The following is a 24022-nucleotide window of genomic DNA, read 5'->3' on the forward strand; positions in this document are numbered from 1 at the left end:
CCGCATATTATTTTCTAGCGGTCGAGGAAAACAAGAACTTGTTAAGCTTCAATGTAAAAAAGTGAAGTAGTTGGGTACTTATAATATGATGTAATAATTATTAAACATTCTGAGGATAATAATGGGAAAAAATTGTATATCTTACAATCATTATACCAAGGTGGAAGAGCCTAGTTATGGTCAATAACTACTGTTCGAACAAGGGCTGGCTCGACCGGGGAAGTACCACCCTCTCACAGAAGATCGGTGTGAAGCAGTCTTTAATGTATGCGTCCAATGAGTGCGAGAGTCGGTTGCCCTTTCCCTGTTCCCACCTTTTCCGATCATTTCCTTATTCCCACCCCTCCCTCTTCCAAAACAACCAAGGTTGGCTACGTATCCCTAACAGAGATGTTGCAGATGTCCATGGGCGACGGTGACTACTGCCCATCAAGTAGGCCGTCTGCTCGTTTGCCAACTATCACATAAAAAAAGGAATTTGATTTTGTCACTTAAATTGTGGCGGGTAAATATTAATATCAAAGTAAAAATGATCATACGGAAAACAGATAAAGATCTAGAGTTTCTGTTGGAGAACAGACTGAGACTTTCAAGAAAATTTTTAGATTGTTTTTTTACTAAAGGTGTTATAGCGCAATGTTAAAATGTTCTTTGAGGAAAACGGAAATGAAAGTAAAGGATAGTGTATAAAGCGGTAAAACAATAATAACCATATCAATTTAAAGTCGAGCCTCTCAAAGAGGGAAGTTATTTGCCGTGAATGAATATAAATTCCAAGCATTTCCAAAGTTTAGAATTAGGGCGAACGAATATTACTCTCCGAAAATGTATTATCTAAATTTTAATATTTAATTATTTCGGTAAATCTATTGTTATTGCCTCTTTTATCAGTGCTGTTACTTTTTTTAACATTGTAAATAAAATTATACTCATAAATAAACGTAGTTTTTTTGTTTTTAATTTCATCTTATCTATTTTGCAGTTATGGTTTTGTGCTTAAAGCCATTAAAATATAGTTTTCAACTAAAAACCTTCGTTACTTTTTACATTATAAATACTCGTTTGAAAAATATGTTTATATATATATTTAAATCCGCTTACAAATGAGACATTGACTTGAAATAAGCCTAACAGCGCCGCGTTAAAACACTCGAGTTTTTAACTGAGCACTTAGCAACACAAATAGAAATCCAAACGGCTACATTATTACGGAACCAGAACAGAAGTAAGGAGGAAAAGAGGCTAACAAATCAGCCGACAAAAGGAAACGTAAAGCACCACCCAACAATGTGCAAATTGCTAAGTCTAGAAAGAATTCTGTTATAAAACTTATACCGGTCAGTAGATTGCGGAGTAAACTGCTTAAATATGAGTACGCAGTCGTGCTGCGGTTCAGGGGACGTAATTTAAAGCTTTTTTTATTATATTGTTCCACTTAGTTTACATTGTTTTATTTTTAAACCTTGATTAATATTAAATCGGGAAAATAACTGTCTTATAAATATTTTGCTTTAACAATATTGTGAAACAAGTTTATTTGAGGTGATTGTGATTGTAATAAACGACCGTTCATACATTGTTGCCGTTATCCGTTAATATTTTATTATATTTCAATTATTATTTTGCCTTTGTTGGTTGCGCTCTGTTTATTATTGTGCTACAACTTTTCTTTACTGTTCGACTTTTTTCTTTCTAATCATTTAAGTTAAACTACGCAAATTTTTTTGTATACGTAATTTTTGTAATAGTCATGATATCTTTCTGTAATGAATGATATTAGATCATTCGTAATACAATTTCAAGTAAACAAATAAAAGGTAATAACGAACATGACAAACGTATAATAGCTGTCAGTGAATATCATTGTACCGTTCCTTGTGAAACAAGCGAGATAAGATCTGGGGAAATGAGAAAACAGCGTCGCATGCCAAATGCAGTTTCATAAAGGCGTAAACACACTGCGCAGACTGTAACTAAAAAATATTTTCGTGAAAGCAGTCGGTATAGTTTAGTATTTTTCATTTATATATATGTATGTTGACTTTATGTGAAGATCATCGTGTTGTATATATAATAAATAATTTAAAATATACATAACATCCATACGTCTACATATGTATTTGTTAATGATTTAAGACTTGATTTGGAATTCCTTTTAAAAAACAAAGTCTTCACATAATTGATATTGTTTTCTTTATCATGCTTAAACTTTTCTTAGATATAAAAAATATAATAACACAGACTTTATTCTTTACAAATAATTATCTTCTTTGACAAGAAATAAACCTGATATGCTGAAACTAAATTACTACATATTATTAGTCTCTCAGTAAATCAAATATTTTATACATAATATGTGTAAATAACAGATGTAAATTAAAATGAATGCATCCAAAAATAAGGCTATCCTATGGCTAGTCAATATACTTAAATCAATAACCATCACGTGTCCCAGTTCATTCATTATTTACGATTCTTCTTCATTAGTTAATTTAGTACCTAGACGAACAAGTTCACTTGCTGTATCCCATTGCTATCCGGAAATTAGAGAGAGATTAAAAGAGATTGCGCTAGAAAAATAAACTTGAAACAAACGGGAAATCGCAAGCCAGATCGATTTTTCGCACTCGTAAGTCCTTTCATACTTAATGTAACTGAAGTATATGGAAAGTCCTGGAATTACTTTTAATAAATTCAACAATTTCTTGTTTAAATAAATAAGATTAATATCAAGGCGAGTTCGATTATATATGTAGTTCTTGCTCCGAATGTTGTGAATGCTGGGCTCATAATAGTATGTATGAAATATATGCACATCAATAAAAAATATTTGGTTAACATGGTGAATAAATTTAGCGACAATGTGAAACATATGAAAGAACGATCTCAGTGAGGCACAAATAGAACCATTAAAATTGTAGTCTGAACGTTTGAATAAAAACTGGAAGCGGGAATAATATAAAAGTATAACGTATTTATTTTTTATGCTAATAAAGAAACCATCTGAAACTGAACCGATATTTCAAAATAAAAAATATATTTTTTATCTAGTTTTTTTTTTTCATTTTTTTATTTGTAATGTGTCGAGTATAATATAGAATACCGCATTGACCTTTTAAAAAGTCAGTGACTTTTTATGTAAAAACCACGATTCCCAATAAAGTCACTGAGCTGACTTTTTATCCAGTGGTCACTCGACAGAACGTTTGTTACGTCCAAACTTTCATTTTTGTTACCGGGCCAAGTATTATATGTAGTGCAACATTTTCAACATTTATTTAATATATTATAAGCAAGTCAGTACAGTAGATATGTAATTTTTATCCAAAAATCTCGCGTTATATACCCTTTAACATAGAGTGTACACAAAAAAAAGGTTGTAGATTGGGCATTCTTATCAGAATTAATGGCGTGATCAGTTTGTTTTAAATAATATAATTTTCCTACATTACTCCTTTCCTTTCCACACTACATGCACTACTACTCTACTACACTACTCCTTTCGGAGTCTCACCTTGAATTTCAAGTATATAAGAGAAGTTCGACAAAAGCTACAGTTGTTAGTTTAATTATATATATTAATAGCACTTTTTAATTATAGTAAGTAACAAGTAAAGCTCTTAGAGCAAAGTAATATCATCAATAATAAGGTTTTACTGACTAAGATTTCTTCTAAACACATTATAATATTTATTCTACGATCAAGAAAAAACACAGCCTTGTTACTTCATCTCAGTTAATGAGGATAATTCACTCAGTAATCTAATTAATTAAATTGTCTAGAGAACAGTTTAATTCAATCAATTAATATAAATTGCGCATACATTAATATTATAATGTAATAATAATTACAGAAGATTAACAATGACGATGGATATTTAGACAATTTAATGACAAATTTTGCAAAGTTGGGACTAAAAGAGAGAATTATTTTCTATAATTTATAATTTTGTGTTATATAAATCGTAACATTTCTCCATTTCCTATCTCTTAAACATAAGAGTGGTCATGTAAGTTTTACGTAGATGTCTGATTACGTGCATGTGTGTATCTGTCTGTGGCATCTCAGCTCTCAAACGGATGGACCGATTATGATGTTGTTTTTTCATTTGAATGGTTTCTCTGTTGTGATTTTTAGTTTGGTTAATATCGACTTAGATTTAATTGTTTTTGACAGTGTAATGGTTAAGTAACAATGTATGTCTTGAGGATTTTAAAAATGTAATATAATTTAGTAGTTTCCAGTTGTTTAATTTTTAGGTTCATAAAAATCACCTCCTTTTATTACTGATGTAAAAAATAAATAATTTTCTATTATAAGTTAAATAAGATTTTAATTTTTCAAAAAAAAAAATTTACAAATAAATTAAAATTTACAAAAAAATGTCCTATCAAATACACAGCAGAAAACCATTGAATTGTTTCGACAAAGAAAAAATAAGACCAATTTATACTTCCACAGATGTATAATAATTTTTCGTGTGTAAGGTTTGTTTAAAAGATGTTTATAAGAAACCTTTGCGTTTACTCTAAATATATTACGTAAGGAATTTTTGTGCCCGTAGTATGTGATCTGAAAAACTTTGTACTAAATATATTATGTACATTATAAAGGCATACATACAAAAATATGTCTTATGTTGACAAAGCTATGATGTAGTTTTGTATCATGAATTTTTTTTTGACATAAAGTAAGTAGGTTGTTCTAGTTAATATGCTTCTTTTAAGCGTACGAAACTTGGAAGTTTTTGCTTTTCCGTGGAGATATTTTGTGAATTTTTGCTAATTAGATCTTAAGCTCATTATACGAGTCTCCGTTGTATGTTAAGTATTGTGTGCAAAATTCTCGTATTTTTGAGATTATTTTTGTTATTTTCAATACATTTTAAAATAGTTTATATATTTCGTCATATAGTAAAAAAAGCTTAGATAATTATCATTTGTTAACGTTATGAATGCCATATTTTTTAAAGAAAAATTTGAAGTACGACGATATACTTCACACTTCAATAATTTCACGAGAAAACAAATAACATTTATTTTTACGATGAAAGGTGGTAATAAGAACTCTCTTTGACTGATATAAATAAAGTCTGTTTATGAAGGTAGCTTGTCCATATATATTATATTAAACAGCATTGCATGCCGGACATTTCCGCATATAAAATGTAATAAACGATAAGTCAGTAGCTCCTTTTTAAGTGGAAAATTACGTGTTCCCCATACGATATACTAGCAAACTTATTTCCTGTTAAAGGCGTGGCAGAAGCAGATTACAAAGGCTTAGATAAGCATAGAAATAAAAGCTGCTGGCTAATTAGCGGTCAGCGGTCGGCTGGCGTCGATGCAAATTCGACCATGCCACGTAAATTACTGACACTGTAATGTAATTTCGCGTGCTATTGTACTTATTTGGTCGCAATTAGTGAAGGTATTTGGATTCGGATATGGTTGATATGCTTATTTCCGTAGCCATGTTTATAGCTCCAACAGAAGTTAATGTGACAAGAAATTGTTACATAGAACTATTGTGTTGACTAAATCGAATGTTTGTATTTTTTACATACAAAAGTGTAAAATAATTGTTGGATAGTAGTATACTTTATTAGTAAGCAATTAAAAATAAACATGTTTTGAGTGACGTATTAAGATTGCTGGTAAGTTTGTTAGGATGAAAGAATACTACAAAACTTACTGAAGGCAAGATTTAACATTACAACTTGACGTCAAGCTTGATATCGAAGTATCGTGTTAAAATGCCTATATGTGCATTACGTTTCATTCTGTATGTGAATTTGATGAGGAAGCCATGATATCTTGTACACAATTGTTCCTTACTAACGGCTTAAATATTAAGAATATTAAGGTTATATGTGTAAAAAGGAGAAACTTAAAATACTTTTAAAATATTGTAATACAATAAAAGTGCGTCACACGTACCGTAGCCAGTAGAAGGACACAAATGGATGTTATTCCATAGACAGCGAGTGAAACCACTAGTGGACCCAGTTTAAAATAAAGCCCATTGCCCCTTTCAAAGCTTATGTAATCCGCATAGCTACAGATGGACCAATTAACTCGAGAACCCACATTCCATTGGTACATTAAACTACGACATAATGAGAATAATATAACATCTATAATTGTATTCTAATTGAAGGCAATATTCGTATAACTACATGTATATGATATTTGATTGGTTTGGAATCTTATGACTCAGCTGCATAAAGAATAGTTATTGTAAATTGCATAGTTACCAAAAATTGCAAGCAAAAGAATGCAATTTATTTAAAGATTGATTTGAAAATCACTCTATGATGTATTTTATCTTATCTGATGTAAATGTTACTTGTTATCTCCTATCTACACACCGTTTCGTTAGTTTTAAAAAGTTTTCCGCATTTTTACCCCGTCTTAAAGTAATTATAAATTACTTTATTTAAATGAAATGTATTCGAAGTTTCTAAAAAATAATCTCATCGAAAGTAATAAATAAACTGAGATTATCCTATAACCTAAATAGTTAGCGGCTTTATTCGAGGTTTAACATTTATATTCCTATTGTTTCTGAACAGGAACTGTATATTTCTATGCAGTGAAAAAACCGTTCAAAAATAATATATAATTTACAAAAGTTATGCTATTTCAAGCTAGTATCAATACCCACTAGTTGATAATTATCCTAATAAAACCAGAGATAAGAAGAAATTATAGTCTAGACTAAAATAGTAGTACTACCATCTACGACTACTTTTTCTTCACCATCAGGTGGAATGGCAGCCAAGAACTATCAAGTTCCAATATAAAAACACTATATCATAAATAATGACTTATTCACAATCCAGCTATATTAAAGTTGTAAATATATTTTAATTTTAATAATCAACAGAATATATATATAATAGACTAGTATTTCACAGCTCGTTATTGTGTCATTAAATAGAATTTCCATCCGAACGATGAATGACAAAATTGTCCTCCGTCCAGTTTACTATGAATCGCGGCCATCTTGTATCGCAAGCGTGTTCATTTCCTGCGCCTATGCATTTCCGCTCCATTCGATTCCAGCTCATATTTTTATACGTGAATAGATGTCTCTTGTTTTTCATGACATTGTGATAGCATTTAATATCTCGTTCTAGGTTTTTAATTTGTATAAGTGTGTTCCTGATGTTGTATACGTTCGGATTTCACTTTATACCGACTTCGAAAATGTAGAGAGTTTTCAATTATTGCCTTTCCAATGTTATGGTTTTCAAGTTGATCCCATCTATGTAAAGAATATTAAACATGTATCATTTGAAATTTTGTCAAATAGAAGTAAAACACCTTTGGTAAATTTTATTCATGAAATCTCTTTATATGTCTATTTTTTTCAATTCAATATTATTACTGATTATAAAAACCTTGACTTTGTTCACAGGGTGTGCTTTCCTGACATATTTCAATCCAGAAAGTGCCTCCAGCGCGCAGACCGCCCTTCATGAAAAGCGAACACTACCAGGGGTAAGTAGAACCGTCACGTAGTATTTGGTGTGTAACTAAACAAGGAGATAACTAATACAATTTTCCTATCTATTTTTAAGTTACGGATGTTGCATATTCGTATAGGTTCAACTAATAAACAGAATGAATGATATTGCTATCGATTTAACTCTTATCTGTATTTAAATAATTAAATAAAGAGACGTCTATTAAATGAAATATTTACGACGCACCTGCCTTTAAAGCGATAAAGCGAAAGATATTTCTCGTTGTTGGATTTATTGGTTTGCCGAATAATTTGTTATTGTTAAACAAACAATATAAGTGAATATCGGGTATAAATGTATTTTATTATAGAAATGAAACTCGCTTCCAATTCATACGTGTTTTACTTTAACTGATATTTTTATGTTGTACAATTACTGTAAGTTTATATGTTGATTCAACTGGGTATATATTTTATGCTTTTTAATTATCAACCGACACTTACACTGTGTATGGTGTTTTGGATTAACAGTTGATGTTGGAGCATTTTTATATGATAAATTTTCTATTGATTTAAAAAATTTATAATCAATTGAACATTTGGTCCCGGAATATAACTGGATTGAATGTTAAATTAGTTACTACTTTATTCGTGACGTCACCCTAGTTGTTGTAAAATTTTACTCTTATTATTTATTGCAAAAAAAATCTATTTGTAAAATCAAAATTGTTTATTTTCAAACAAATATTGCACTCGTATTTGACATTGAAATATTTTTACAGCGACGTCACACGTTGGTCTTTAATTATGTATTACTATTCCTGTATAAAATAAGTGGTCATTCAATATTTGTTATGTGAATTTACAAAATTCCTTCTTTCCTTCCTTCCTTCCTTCCTTCCCTCCTTCCTCTATTTTAAGCTTCCAATCTAAACCTAATTTAATATATTAAAATTAATCCTATGTTACACTGAAAACATTTAGAAAATAAAAAACAGCTTAATGTAGAAAGTTGAAAATACTTTTATTTGTTTTTTAATCTCTATACACATCGTCGCATTCGATGGAACCACTAAGGAAAGCAGTGGGCCCATTTTTCCTTAGGGGTCTCTTTTATGGCATTTTCGTGCGCTTTCACCGCATCTTCAGAGCTCGTAAAGCGAATACCTCGAATTTTATCTTTAGTTCTTGGAAACAAATAAAACTCCGAGGCCGCCAGGTCAGGCCTGTATAGGCAGATGACTCATTATCTCGCCACCAGCCCTCATATAGTGAAATATTCACAGTCCGTTTTGTTGAGTAAGCTGAAGCATTGTGGTGGTGAAGGACGATCCTGTTTCGAGGGCGCTGCTGTCGAATTTTTCCAAGACAACAGGCAAACAGCGATTGACAAACCAGTCTCCAGTGACCGTTCTTTTAATACAATTATCGCGAAATGACTTTTCTGGCCAAAGAGTGAGGCAATTATCTTTTTTCCTTGACTTCCTTATTTTACCTTAGTTGGCCGATTCTCGAAAGGAAACACCTACTGAGATGATTGTTTTTTGGTTTCGCGTTCATAGCAATAAATTCGGCTTTCATCATCTGTGACGATGTCATATATAGGATTTCAGTCGCCGCCGTGAAATACAAAGAAGTTTTCATTAGCAATTTTTCTATCTGGCCAGTTATAAAATCCAAATCCAAACTTAAAAATCACAAATTCTTAATTAATGTTTCATTTAATGTTGTACGAAGAACTATAAAATTTAAATTATCATATTTAAATAACAATTTACCTGAATAATTTCAAATATTTACAGATAATCCTTCAAGTAACCTGTAAATAATTTGACCTTAGTACCGCAACGCGTGCCTTGATTACCATATGTCAAGAAAATCTCTTTAGAAGGGCTTTCAACATTTTAACATAGTGTTCTCAAAAGGACAGCCCTTCAGTACAAATTATAACATCACATTAAAGAGTCTAAAATAAATATGTTTATTTGTTTTTAACATTCTCATTTAATAGGTTTTATTTCTTTATATAATATAGTAATACTGAAAAGTAGTCGTGGTGGCCTGTAGGTTAGAGGCCTGTCTGTCATACGTGAGGGCACGGGTTCGAAACCTGGCAAGTACCACTGTGATCTTTTCCGGGTCATAAGTACTTTCTAAGAGTATTTAGACACCACTGATGGACGGTGAATGAAAACGTCGTGAGGAAACCTGGTCTTATAATTTCAAATTATAAGATTGAAATCGCCAACCCGTCTTGAGCAAGCGTGGTGATTAATGCTCTAACCTTCTCCACGTGAGAAGAGGCCTTTGTTCAGCAGTGGGCTTCGATAGGCTGATGATGATGATGATGATGAATACTGAACAAAATCGAAAGATAAATGACAAGTTACGGTATACAGTGAGAAAACGATTTAATATGAAATGTTTGATATTAAATAATGAAGTAAGATTTTCATGATTATAATATTTAAAATTTTATCTAACGTTTTAGTTACCCTTGAGCAATAGTGCTCACGAGTTATTTTTTGTCAATGTAATCACGAAGATGGATTTTTATATTTTTGATGACGGGATTCCGGATGTTAGGTAAATTTAGTAAGTTAGGTAAATTAGTCAGTAATTTTTTTATATCAAAATTTTGAGGTCTATTCACACGCTATTAGCTTTAGCACATTTTGTAATATACTCGTATGATCCACGAACCCCAACTTTTGTACCAATGGTCCTCTTTGTTTATTCAATCCTAAGACCAAAGTCGAAGTCCAGTTTATAGACACTTGTTACTTGTAAAGGAATGATACACTTAAACAATCTCAAGGACACAACTAAATTTATCATAATTTAACATTATTTCGGAAACAAAAAAGACTTTTATAGCCTTGTTGCGACCTACTTATTCCACTTAAAACATAATTTTCCTACAATATTATTGGTAATATAAATAAAAAAATAAAAAAACTTATTTTTTTTTTATCAATAATATGTCATAAGGAATTCAAAACTAAATTTATTAAAAAATAAGACGGTGTTAACTCAAAAGTAATTATGTATGTATCTAAATGTATCGACACAGTAATGTGATTGAATGTTTTTATATTATCCTAATCTTTCCTATAAAGTCATATTCGTGAGCCCGGACTACGGACTGAATATAAATTGTGTCATTTTGCAAAACCCTAATGGAAAAACAGATTAAATAATTCAGGCGTAAGAAATTTTGAGCCCATAACGTATCCATAAATTATAAGGTTAGCATAGGGTGTGCGGAACGCCATTATGGCACTTATTCTTTCTCTCGTCAATTATTAAATTACTTACCCATTTAATTGAAAAAAAGCTTGTTGTGTTTTTTTTAATCTTTAATCATATTACTTATATAGAAAAAATAAATCTAAAGAAAGATCGCAAACAACATAAACAAAGTGTTCTAGATAAACGTAAGGGAAACATTCGTCTCAAATTTCCGCAACAACATAGAACATATTAATAAACGTCACCCACAAGAACATTGTATGGCTATCAAGAGTAAGAGAGACGATGATAAAGAAAGAAGAGTTCATAGGGAAAATTTAAAGTGTATTTCACGGGTTGTCTCCAGAGAGCGCAAGTTTACGTGTGTTTTTTGTACGTGATCATAGAGAAATCGTAAAAACAAATACAAACGTGACCGATTTAGGAAATGTCTGTCATTTATGTTCTAACTGGTCAAGGCGTTGGAGAAGTACTATCTCTTTTTGATTTGAAAAAAATGTTTGGATTCAATAACGAACAAAATATGATTGCTATTATATAACAGTGATATATATATATTATATCTATCAATTTGTAGTACTCTAAAGAATTAGAATTTTTCAAAATCAACTATAAAATTGTTCTCAGAAAAAGGAAGGTGATATTTTGTTCGGAATACTAAACATTTTTGAAAAAACTTATAAGAACAAGAAAACATGTGTAAAAATTACATAGCACACACTTTCAAACCGGTATAAGTTAACTGAAATCTCTTTTTTCTTATAGAGCTTTCTCACTAACCCGAGTTTCTAGGCAACAAAGTTACAAAAGGGTTTTGTCTCATTTATAGAGGACTAAAGTTTTAGCATAAATAACGTAATTAAAACAACGTAGATACGTGTTTATAACTTTATAATATTTTTATTGAAATAATAACTCGATATAAATAATATTATAACAATATTTATATGAGATAACCTGTTACTTTATTTTGCAACTTTGTTTATAAATCTGGTTTACGGTTTGGTTTATTTTCCCAAAATTTTGTCAAATATGTCATTGTCAATAGAATGAGCTACTCGAACTATAATAACAAAAATAAGAGAAACAAAATTTTTCATTCCTATAAAATAAAAATTCTTAAAATTAAATAAAAATATAAATTTCTCTCTTCAGCCATGTTCCACCGCTGGACATGGCCCCCCTCGTCGACTTCCAAGCGATTCGGTCGGAAGCGGCCTGCATCCACCGTGAACCCGCGGCCTTGACTAAGTCGTCCGTCTATCTCGTTCGTGGACGTCCGGCGCTCCGCTTTCCGGTCCGTGGTCTCCATTCGAGCACTTTTCAGCCCCAACGGTCATTCTTCGGGCTATAACCTGCCCACTGCCACTTCAAAGAGCTAATCCGTTTAGCTATGTCGGCGACTCTCGTTCTACTATGTATCTCATTATTTCTAATTCGATCCCGTAGAGAAACTCCGAGCATAGCTAGAGAGCTGGAGATATGGAGAGCCATAGCTCTTTGAGCGACTTTGAGCCTGTTCATAAGCCCTTTGGTGAAGCACCACTTTTCGGATCCGTACGTCATCACTGGCAACACACACTGATTAAATACCTTCGTCTTAAGGCACTGAGGTAATTTGGATGAAAAGGCGTTACGGAGCTTCCCGAACGCTGCCCATCCGAGATGGATTCGGCGATTGACCTCTTTCTCGAAGTTGGACCTTCCTAACTGGACTCTCTGTCCCAGGTATACATACGCGTCAACAACTTCAAGTACCGAGTTCTCAACCATAACAGCGGTAGGTGCGACATGGACATTAGACATGAGTTTCGTGTTGTCCTTGTTCATTTTAAAATTTACCCGTTGGGAGACTCGATTGAGGCCTTCGAGCATCGTACTGAGTTAATCCATCGACTTTGTCATGACCACGATATCGTCGGCGAACCGAAGGTGAGTAATGTATATATGTATATTTGCCGTTTATATTGATGCCCAGTCCTTCCCATCCAGAAGCTTGAAGGCGTCTTCCAAAGCCGCCGTGAATAGTTTCGGAGATATAACGTCTCCCTGTCTTACTCCTCTTTTTAAGGGAATCGCCCTCGAACTCTGTTTCTGAAGTCAGACCGACATAGTGGCGTTTCTATACAAATACTTCAGGACTTTGATATACCGATAGTCAATATGGCATCGTTGGAGAGACTACAGTACCGCCCATGTTTCGACCGAATCAAAGGCTTTTTCGTAGTCCACAAACGCTAGACAGAGCGGCAAGTTATACTCCTCGGTCTTCTGTATAAACTATCGCAGCGTATGTATGTGGTCTACGGTGCTATAACCTTTTCGGAACCCGGCTTGTTCAGGAGGCTGGAAGTCATCAAACCTGCGTTCGAAACGATTTACAATGACCCTAGAAAACAGCTTGTAAACGTGGCTCAAAAGCGAGATGGGTCTGTAGTTCTTCAATAGGGTGTTATCACCTTTTTTGAAGCACAACACCACCACGCTCTTGTTCTATGCCTCAGGCGTGGTACCTTCCAACAAGACAGAATTGAAGAGCTTCTGAATGACTTTAAGTACCGGTGATCCACCCGCTTTCAGAAGTTCAGAAGTAATTCCGTCTTCATCCGGTGCCTTGTTGTTATTAAACTGTTTTAGGGCCATCTCAATCTCAAACAGGCTGATGTTCGGGATCTCCTCGGCAATGTGTCGGGTCAATTTAGTTCTTGGGTCTGTAGCCGTACTAGAAGCAGGCTTTGCGACCGAATCGTAGAGTCGTACATAGATGTTCTCAACTTCCCTTAAGACTTCCGCTTTTATAGACACTAGACTGCCATCATCCCGCTTCAACTTTGTCACCTGGCTTTGCCCAATAGACATATCCCTTGCGAACACTTTGGAGCCTTTGTTTCGCTCAATTTCATCTTTGATACGAGCAGTATAGAAGTTACGAATGTCGTGACGCAAGGATTTCCAGATATGTCTATTAAGCTGGCCATGCGACTCAGCATCATCAAGAGACTGCAATCTATGCAAGCGTCGTTCAGCAATAAATTTAAGGGTGCAGTCGGAGAGCCTCTAAGTTGTAGTGGTACGGTGAGTCTTTAAGAACTGAGACCCAACCGTGTGGACGGTTTCTACGAACCTGTTGTTGATCTCGTCCACCGATGCGTGAACTTCCAGGCAATAAAACGATTTGAAAGCTTGAGTTGAAAGCTTTCGGGTTTTTCGATCTGAGGGCGAGTAGGTCGGAGCGTGGACTTCATTAAACGGGACCGTTCCAGTTTAACGTTTCTATTCAACGTATCTGTCACAATTCGGTAATTAGTACCGGTTTTCACTCTGTGAATCACTGAGACATCATTGAATATTCGTCTCTTATCGTTCATAATGAAGTCTATCTCATTTCTCGTGGAACCATCAGGGCTCATCCAAGTCCATTTTCGTTGAGACGGCTTCTGGAAGAAAGAATTCATCACAAAGAGTCCTTCTTTCTCTAGAAAACCTGCCAGCCTCTGTCCTCTAGGTTCCGTTGCCCATGCCCGAAGTCCCCCACTTTTAACTCGTCAGCACTTCTCTTGCCTAGCTTCGCATTAAAGTTTCCCATAACAACATTGACGTGAGTTTTGCTAGTATGTATGGCCCTACTAATGTCCTCATACATAGACTCTACTTCCTCATCTGGGCGTGACAAAGTCGGCGCATATCCCTGAACGAACTTCAATGAGTACCTCTTATGAGTACCTTTTGTGAACGAGAAATCCGACACCACCTTGGGATTGTTGGTCACCCTCCCAGTAGAAGAGCAGATTATCAGATTTCAGGGTTATCTTATCCTGGCCCTCTCTACGGATTTCAGACAACACCAAAATATCCCACCGTTATTTAGTCAATTCTTCTTCCAGTTCAACAATCTTCTCGTCATTCCTCAAAGTGCGTATGTTGTGCGTTGCCAGGGCCAGCGGTCGTTTGAATTGGTAGCCGGGCATCTGCCGGGGATTCTTCGCACTCCTAGCCCCACCGTTACCGAGACCACTACCGTAGTCGGGGCCAGTGGGGCTGCCGGGGACTCGGGGCCGTCCATTGCATTTGGTTGCATTTGCAATATAAATTTGGTTCCAATTAAATAAGTCTCTCAAAATTTTGCTCTGAATAATAGATAGAAATAGCTAAATGCGTTTTATTGCCGCTTATAGAGGTACATGCAAGTAGAAATTTTGTTAAAAGAGGTAAATGCAACAAATAATTTTATATTTCTATTATAGATTATTCCATCATTATATGATTAACGAGGGCATAATGACGGAACCTTGTGAATACACTCATAAATATAGTGTTTTCGCTTACGAAGTTATCACTCACTTAGTTTTGACTGTAATTGTAAAATATTTTACAAACTTAATACATTTGATAAGAAAACATTTATTTTTCAAAATTTATTTTAAAAAAGTTCTAAACAATATGGAATAGAAACGTTAAGGGCCGAGTTATGGGAGGCGATAACTAAAAATAACATTTCACGATATAATAGAAGTTTGCTAGCTAAAGAATTTTCCGCACGTGCTCTGACGTTTGAATCGCTGTAATCTACGGTTTAAAGTGCAGGTGAAATTACAGTCGAAGTAACGACTCGCGACGTCACTTGCCGCACGTACATTTCTTTGTCACCTTTCTTAATAGTTTTCAAGTTTTAATGCTGTTTTGAAACATTTAAATTTATCTCGAATTTAGTAATACGTTAAGCTCATTATTTTATATTTAGGACACTCTAATCATTTTATTAGCATTTTTTTCATTTTTATAAAATACACTGTTGCATTGTATGTCCATTATAACTGCTTTGAAAGTGGCAGGATATAAATACTATATTATAACTTTGGTTTTCCTTGTGATTTTGAAACTTTCTATTACGTTCTTTCATGGACCAAAACTAAGCCTAAAATTTTTTTAATGCAGTATTTCCTGTAGGCACATTAATTTCAATTAAAGATACCTAGTGTTTTTTCGCATAATGTAGTAGCAAACACCCATACACATATTTATATCCAAACGCATTTATGGGATTGTCTGGATAGTTCAGTATTTATTTACTCTTTAAAGGAAGAATAATATATAAGTTTGTCATAAGTATTTTTTGTAGAAGTTCTTAAAATTATTTTTTTAGTCAAAAGCATTTTTATTATTTATGTAATAAGCGGAGAATTAGTAACTTGGCAAGGGGGTGTAGAGAATTGAAAAATGTAAATGATAACTAAAATGGCTTTATTTGAGAATAATTCACTTAAGTACTGGAAAGGATCCAGTGCATCGCAACAGGTCGTGCGTGGACAACAGATGTATGGAGAGGATACCGACTAAAGTTTTTTTTTTAATTTAACATCTTTAAATGTTTAATACTAGAATTACAACTAAAATTTATAAAAAAAACTTTCAAATTTTACGTTTAAGATTTAATTTTTGCTTTATATTATAACCGCTCGTCTAACTGAGTGATTTTAGTCTGCACCTAAAATATAAAATTTATATATATTTTTAACTTTTCAACAATCAATATCTAGTCGATAGATTTGTCCGGATGCGTGCATTACAGGCCACAGTTGGCATAGCTATAAATTGTTCTCGGTAGTGTGGTTTTGCTTAGCGACATTTTACCCCGTCCGCCACCGCTTTAACATGTCAGTCTGTGCGTATTTAAGCGTTTAGGTATAACGTACTTAATAGGTTTGAATTACTTTTACATAATGAAACTGAGGTTATTTTTATTTCTGAACTATATAGGTTCATTGAAGAAATATTTTACAAAAAATATATATATTTTGTCTTTTTATACAACAGTTTAGTTATTCTAGAAATTCGTATAACTTGTAATAAATTATTATGATAATATATATGTACTACAAGACAGAGTGAAGGTACTTTTACAAGTGTATTTACTTATATAATTTTTAAAATATATAAAACAAATTTTTAACATAAACATTGGTAAAATATTGCATTTTTCATCCTAAAAAAGTAATCTTAATATCCGTTTTTAAATTAAATGAAAATATAATATAATAATACGTGTCTTTAAAAGGAAATTAAATGTTTATAGTTCGTGTTGATACTGTGAATTGTCTATTGTCTTGGTACCTTAAAATTAGATTTTTAAACGTTAAAACATACTGCTATACAAAATAAAATAGAAATCCAAGCACAACCAAAACGTTCATAAAACAAAATATTAATTACCACAGAAAAGAAATGAAAATAAAAAAGGAAACATCGAAATGTTCTTCCTCGTTTTGAATTAACGAAAGACTGAATTTTCTAGATGCGGAAACAAATTCTGTTTAGATACAAAAAAAAGTAAAAAACATTAAACTTACCATTTCAATTTATTGCTTATCGAGGAGTTATATAGATTTTATTTCGTATACTTTAATTAAATTATAAAATAATCATAGTATCAAGTTGCAAAATATAAGAGCAAAAAAATAAAATTAAATATTTGTATGATTTTAGCATAAGCGCTTATGGTTATTTTTAAAAAGCTTGTTCTTTTCACATAACATTATTAAAAACTAACCGTGGAATTAGAAAACAAACTAACATTAATGTTAGGAGCAACTCGTGAGTCGAGCATACGCCATAACTCGCTTCCTCCGCTAATGTTCAAACAATAAATGTATCGCGCTGTTATTACTGGCATTTATGTGTTACTAAATAGTGCGGAAGCAGATATCTACTCATGAAAAATTATCTGTATTTTTTGGAGTTACGAACAAAAAAATATTTTAGTTTTTTTCTCAACTTTTTTTTCTATTTCGTCTTCATAAAGTATTATAATTTAAAAAGTATTTATATAATTACCTAAAGTTTTATTTTTTCGCATGAATAAATATAAATGGATTGGTGTAAGCGCTATGTGATATTAAGTCGGGTAAGGTATTAACATCTCTATATAGTTACAAACGCATCAAAGATTTGTGTATAAAATTTGGTCTTATTTTAGCTTTACAGGCGGTAGTGTACGTCTGACGTTACTCGAATGCGTCTTACACCAGGGCGTAGTGAGTTAAATCATTGGTATATCAGTTATCTTTGGCACACAGTGAAATTCAAAGCTTCGCTGATAATCAAAATACAGTGAACACGAAAGCAAGGGTAGCTTCTGGTTGCTAGTGAATTTGAAATCTCAACTAACAAATAGGAACTCAGTGTTGCAAGATTCTGTACAGCAAGATCTTCCATAGTGCTTTCCGCCATGGATTATGACTCCCTTATTTATATTGCGAACTACTACGATGATCTGGTAAGGTACATTTGTTATACTAACAAATAACTAAATATTTTACCAATAAAAAAAATATGTTGAAAATGTCAAAACTCTAAATTTTTAACTCCTTAACACATGTAAAGTTTTAGAGAATATGTTATAAAACTGTATTATTTTAGATCACTACTTTAAGTAATTTGAAAATTAAACAAATAAAATCTTAGTAAAGGCGAACACGGTCCAGTTATATACACACTTATGACTATACAGCTTTCGATTATATACCTACATTGCAATAAGTATTCGGAGAAATCAATGTATTTTTTTACTAATATATACGAAGCTAAAAATATACGTGTAAGGTGTAAAAAAAGGAAACAGAGATGAAATGTTTGGTATGAGAGCGCTTTATGGAATTTTCGCACCTATTACTATAAAGTTGGGGTTGTAAATTGATAATAAAACTTTGTAATTTTCCCATTAATGTGTTGGAAAGTTTACATATACTGTGTTTCTAAAGGACCGGCTGTTTGAACATGTTCGTTCATATTATTATATTTTGATATTAAGATATCAAATAAAGGAAAATCGTATATATGTTTTAATTACGTTAAGGCGATGAAACACTATAGACTATGGTTATAACATAGAGGCCTGAAATAAAACAAGAGTCTTATATTCTTTTTTGCCTTTTAAACATCCGCCTAGTTCATAAAACTTTATCAGGGTCTCTCAATTATATATAATATTAAAGGAAAAATTAGACAACAATTAAAAAATTTGAGACCAACAAAGAGTTTTACCATATTATGAAATAATGAAAAGTTTAGATTACATTAAAGAGAATAGGAAAAACGACGCAAAAAGTGCAGTTCTGTCAACCTATATATTTAAAAGATATGTAAACCTTTTTTTGGGTTTTGCAATATGGATAAATTATGAAAATGTTAATATTGAAAAAAGAGAAAAAATGCCTATCAAATCTCTGTTCCAAGACTTCTGCTTATAGACAATTACAAATAACCATTCATATTATGTATTAGACATTGAACCACAGAGACTTTTACGGCAAGAGAGGCCTGATTAAGCATAGATTATACCATACACTATGTTGCCTCTCAAAGACTTTCCGTGAGCAAATCCAGAATAAGCGTACTATACAGTATGTAGAACGCGTCAGTTGTATCGTATCCGCCCGTCCTCTAGCTTCAGCAAGCGCTGTCTCTATAATAGTATGATAGTACATATAGTATGACTGTGAATATATTTCTGATATGTTATAAAATAATGTGTCTAATGTTAATAATTTACTAGTGCGCAATAAACGTATTCCGTACGGATTTAATCATATAAAGGGCACTTTGTAATATAACTGTATAGACATAGCCGTAACCTACTTTCGTATTAGTCGAGCTAAAATGCTCGAAGGCTCTTATATTTAGCACGTACAATTAGACTGTTCTGATCAACCTCAAAGCAATTAGTGCTCGAACAATATACGTGATTATATGTTCTGATATATTATGAAAAGGAAACAACGTTAGTTTTGTTGTTGTATGTTATTATATTACAAAAAAATTACTAGAGCCTTATTAAGCATCACATATTATTATTTTTATTTATGTTTCTACAAATTAATATATCTTTAAATATTTTTTTATAAACAGTATCAAGTCAGTCAAAATTAAGCCTGAATTTAACACTATTACAAGTTGACGTTGCTGACAATTGAACCTTGTCAGGCTGTTGATAGTATGTTATTTTGTAATGAAGTTGCAAGATGTGAGCTTCACATTGTAAGCAAGGCTTTTACACATGCATTTCAAATACCTCTCCAGTAGAATTGAGGCAACAGAACAATACCGTCATGAATAATAATTACTTTTAAATATTTTATTAATAAAATTTCAAACTTAAAATAATATTAGTCTCTTATTACTATTCCATTAATAATTTAATTAAATGAGCTACTTTTATACTTGGACATACTAAATATTAAAATGTAAAAATATCCTAAATCAACGTTCTCTTTAATTGAAAAGTACACATTTTCATGTTCGTATGTTAATATAAAGTATATTTCAATTCATTTCCTAAGGTCATTGTAACATTCAAAATTATTTTTATCCATCAATCAACGCATGCGGTGGCTTTGTATAAATTATTTTGCCTTCTTAAAATTAACGACCCTATGTTTGAGGATAGTTGGAAAAGAATGTGGTTACGAATGCCAGATCGAATAAAATTACCAACGTTTACGGTTCAGATTAATCTCGTCTTTATGCTATTTATCAGTATGTTTAGATTTTAGTTCTAATACCTTAAATTTATTATCTTACAACTTCCTTTTGTCACTGAAATAAACATTTAAATCTTCTTTACAATAAGTTTAAATAGAAAAGTAATGAATGATATTGTAATAAACATGTAGAATAGAAAATGTAGTTAAAACCTCAGCACTTCAGTTGGTCTCCATCTAAATAATAGATATATTGATTGACTTGGGACACAATCAGGTCGATGCAGTTTATTCTTCGTATTTCACTGCTTTGTGAGCCGTTTCGAGAGCTTTCTTTGAGCAGCTGCTGATATAAGCCATAACAATGCAGTATTTCTGCAAAGATTATTTAATAATTAATTACACTTGTTACAGTGGCATGAACACTGTATATATTTTTATGTTTTTTACAGGTTTAATTCTTTTTTATATTTGTCAGTGTGTATGGAAATAATAATGTATTATATCCTATCCTCAAACGAATAATATTTAATCTTGTTATCATTTTATTCCCAATGGCTATTTTTGGCTAGGTAATACAAGATTACCTGACGGACGAGCTATTTCAATTATACTTTCACAGTATAGGGCTATGGGAATCGTATCAGTGGGTTCTGAAAAGAATTCCAATTTGAAGTACTATATAAATTTTTATTTTTAATTTTTATTAAAGAATGTATTGCTAGATAGCACCCCCTCAATGCCAGTGCCAGTTATTTATTATTTAATCGCTCATATTATTTAATCATGAATGAATCAAGGGACTCATTTAATGCTTTTACATTATTAAATGGCTTAATTTATTCAAGTGAAAACTGTCTTAATCGTACATCAACCAAATTAACTCATTTTGAACTTTGAAATCACAACGAGAGGATGCGTTAAAATGTCGTTTTCTAAAAAGATCATATTAAAATATAGCATGATAAATATCTCAGCAAATGCAAAAAAATATATCAGTTTTTTTTCCGTTTTCATAAAGAATGACCATTGTATTATTGGGCACGAAAAAGAAAATATTAATTTTTAAACATTGTAACATGTAAATTGTATTTTTACCTAAAGAAGGAAATATCAATGTTGTTACAAAACGTCACTGGATATTACAGCTATCAATTTTTATAGTTACGTTTTCTTAATGTTAAAATAAAGAATACAAAAAATATATATAGATATAAGAATACCAACGGCCTGGCATAAGTTAAACTAGCGATACATGACGAAACGTTTTAAACAGCTTTTTTAAAGATGATGACGATGATATATTTAAAAAAAAATTAAGAAAGGAAATGAGATTCAATAATATGTTTTATTAAAAAAAGTTATTTCAATAATAAGGGGCGTGTAATATAAACTACTTAACATTGCAATTACGATTTTTGTACTCAAAGTTTTATTTAATATTGATATAAAAAAATACACAATTTATGTGTGAAAGGCATCTTACTTTTCCCATTCCATTGCAAAACATCAAATCGAAAGATATCTATTTAACCCCATCAGTTTCGTTGTAAATGCGATATGGTATGCGTGTATTTATAACCAACAACGTATGCGTTCGATTCAAAAGCAAATGGATTATTTACGAGTTCGCCGGCGGATAGAAATAGAACATTATTGTAACACATGTCCAAATTGTGTAGAATTCGAGGTGGCCTGATTTTTAGGCTATAATGAATTTCGGTTTTCTATGGGAAATGACGTCGTATCAATAAAAATGAATTTATTTTTAATATGGATTTCATGTTGCTGTCCTTCTACTACGATTTTTTTTTTCCTAAAAATTTTAAACCTGCATATACTAAAATAGATCGCTTAAAAAATCTTAATATTGTTCCCGATACAATATTCACATATTAACTGAGTATGACATTCATTAATTATCATTTCTAACTAAATCAGTGATAATTTAATTGAAGTGGTGAGACAGTATTACATTAGAAGTATTAGTTTGTTTTTAATTAACTAAAGAAAGACAAGGCTTTATTTAGAGCTTCTTTAAAATGTAGACGAACCGCTCAGATTTATAATTTTTAATAACTTTTTACGTCCGACAAGCATAATATAAGTTGATAAACCTAAATAAAACTACATAGTACCACTTTTATCCTCATATATTTTTCTAGTGGGTATTTGTCACTGTTAAACATTGAATATTGATGAAATACGGTTTAAATTAAGATCACTCTTGGTGGTCCTTTTATAGCTTTGAATAAACTAAACATTTACAACCAAGAATAAAAGGGTGCCGTTTATTTTTATGTTTTTCTCTAATGAATTTTTACATATATTTATATTATAAAAATAAGTATGTTATTGCATTACTAATTCAGTCGCCACTTGTCTATATCCCTTTGTTACCTGTCAATTATACAATAAGGTACGTAAATGTGAAATATTGTGTGTAATTATATTAAATTTATTTTTATTGTCCCTGTTTCATAATTCGGGAACCTTAAAGTGGGTTATTAGCCTCTTATAATTTTGCAAGCGACGGTCGTATGTCATCTTTAATTAATAAATTGTTGAGTATTATAGGAAGATATGACGAGATGACATCTGTCTCTATTCTTCAGCCTTAGCATTCAACTTCGAAATATGAAATTCATCGGAATCCATTGTCCGTGAAGGTATTCGGACTCAACTCTGGATTAATTGAGGAATATTTTTTATTCTTTTATACAGTTCATTATTACTGAGTTATGAATTGGATTTATATGTTTCTATTATTATATTCTTATTATCTGTTCAAGTAATGTGTATCACGTTGAATATCTAACCGATAAAAAATTTTGTATGACATATTGTAAGGCTTAAATAATGTAAAGGTACCTTATTTCACCAAGAATTTCAATGGATTGGTAAAGAGCACAGAAGCAAGTTTTACTGTCTAGGATTCAAAAGATATTTGCCTGTGTCAATGTATGTTTGTCTTATTTTACAATATCAGCAACAACCAAGTGATGCTTCGTCGATTTGTCATTTTATTATAATCACTAAATAGAAGACGAGTCCGGTTCAAGTTTATTTAATAAAAACGTCATGTCGGCAAATAACAGCCGGATAGGTATTGATTAGGGCTGTGAGCAATAGGCATGTTGTAGAGTCCATTTCATGAGATAAAGCGATCGAATTACATTTTTTTTTAAATGTTATTTTACTTTAATTTGATATTTATTAAATTATTATAGATTTATTCATAATAATATTATGATTATTTTATAATTTTAAATCGTATTTATGATTTTAAAGAATCTATTGATTATGAGACATTGAAATAAAGCTGTATTTTATTTAAAAGGTGTATATTTTTCTGTAACTTCTATTTCTCGTTATCGTTATCCTGATTATTTATAATTAATGTTACAGTCAAGTGAAACTAGAATATAAACAAAATAAAGGTAAGTTTATTTATAAACTTTTATATCCAATGCACTAAAACGTCTTGTTTTATTGTTAGATTAAGTAAAAGTCGTATAAGTCGTATAAGTATAGTCGACGATAAACTCAAAACTTTTGTGCAAGTTAAATTTTATATGTATGTTGAAGAAATAAATATGCATGTAGATTTATGACGAGTGTTAGTATGATCGCTCTAGCTTGTGACCTAAAGTATTAGATAGGTGCGGCACGCTATCTGCAGCGTATATCGCTTGAGGCGTCGGCCTCTGTAATTGATTGATACGTCCACGTTCTACCCTTGTTAAAAATACCCTTTACCACATAATATAACGTGAGGGTTTAATTGCTTCTTGTATTGTGTTCCTTTCTCACGAATTTCGGA

At 31.9% G+C, this 24022-nt stretch overlaps 2 protein-coding genes across 4 annotated transcripts in view; both read left to right on the forward strand.

Annotated features, from left to right (window-relative positions):
• LOC133318725 (CUGBP Elav-like family member 4) overlaps positions 1-7527 on the forward strand; it is a 36404-nt gene extending 28877 nt beyond the window's left edge. Inside the window, exon 2 of the mRNA XM_061524477.1 lies at positions 7424-7527. Within this exon, the coding sequence (XP_061380461.1) occupies positions 7424-7527 (104 nt within the window). The remainder of the gene's footprint in view (positions 1-7423) is intronic.
• A 10194-nt stretch (positions 7528-17721) lies between these two features.
• Positions 17722-24022, forward strand: part of LOC116768781 (CUGBP Elav-like family member 4) — a 281956-nt gene continuing 275655 nt past the window's right edge. For 2 of the 3 annotated variants that reach the window (XM_061526812.1, XM_061526815.1), the window contains exon 1: positions 17722-17996. In XM_061526812.1, the coding sequence (XP_061382796.1) occupies positions 17949-17996 (48 nt within the window). In that variant the 5' untranslated portion in view covers positions 17722-17948. The remainder of the gene's footprint in view (positions 17997-24022) is intronic. The other variant, XM_032659604.2, reaches the window with a different exon arrangement.

The sequence above is a fragment of the Danaus plexippus genome, chromosome 4 (genome assembly GCF_018135715.1).
Source record: "Danaus plexippus chromosome 4, MEX_DaPlex, whole genome shotgun sequence".
Lineage (NCBI taxonomy): Eukaryota > Metazoa > Arthropoda > Insecta > Lepidoptera > Nymphalidae > Danaus > Danaus plexippus.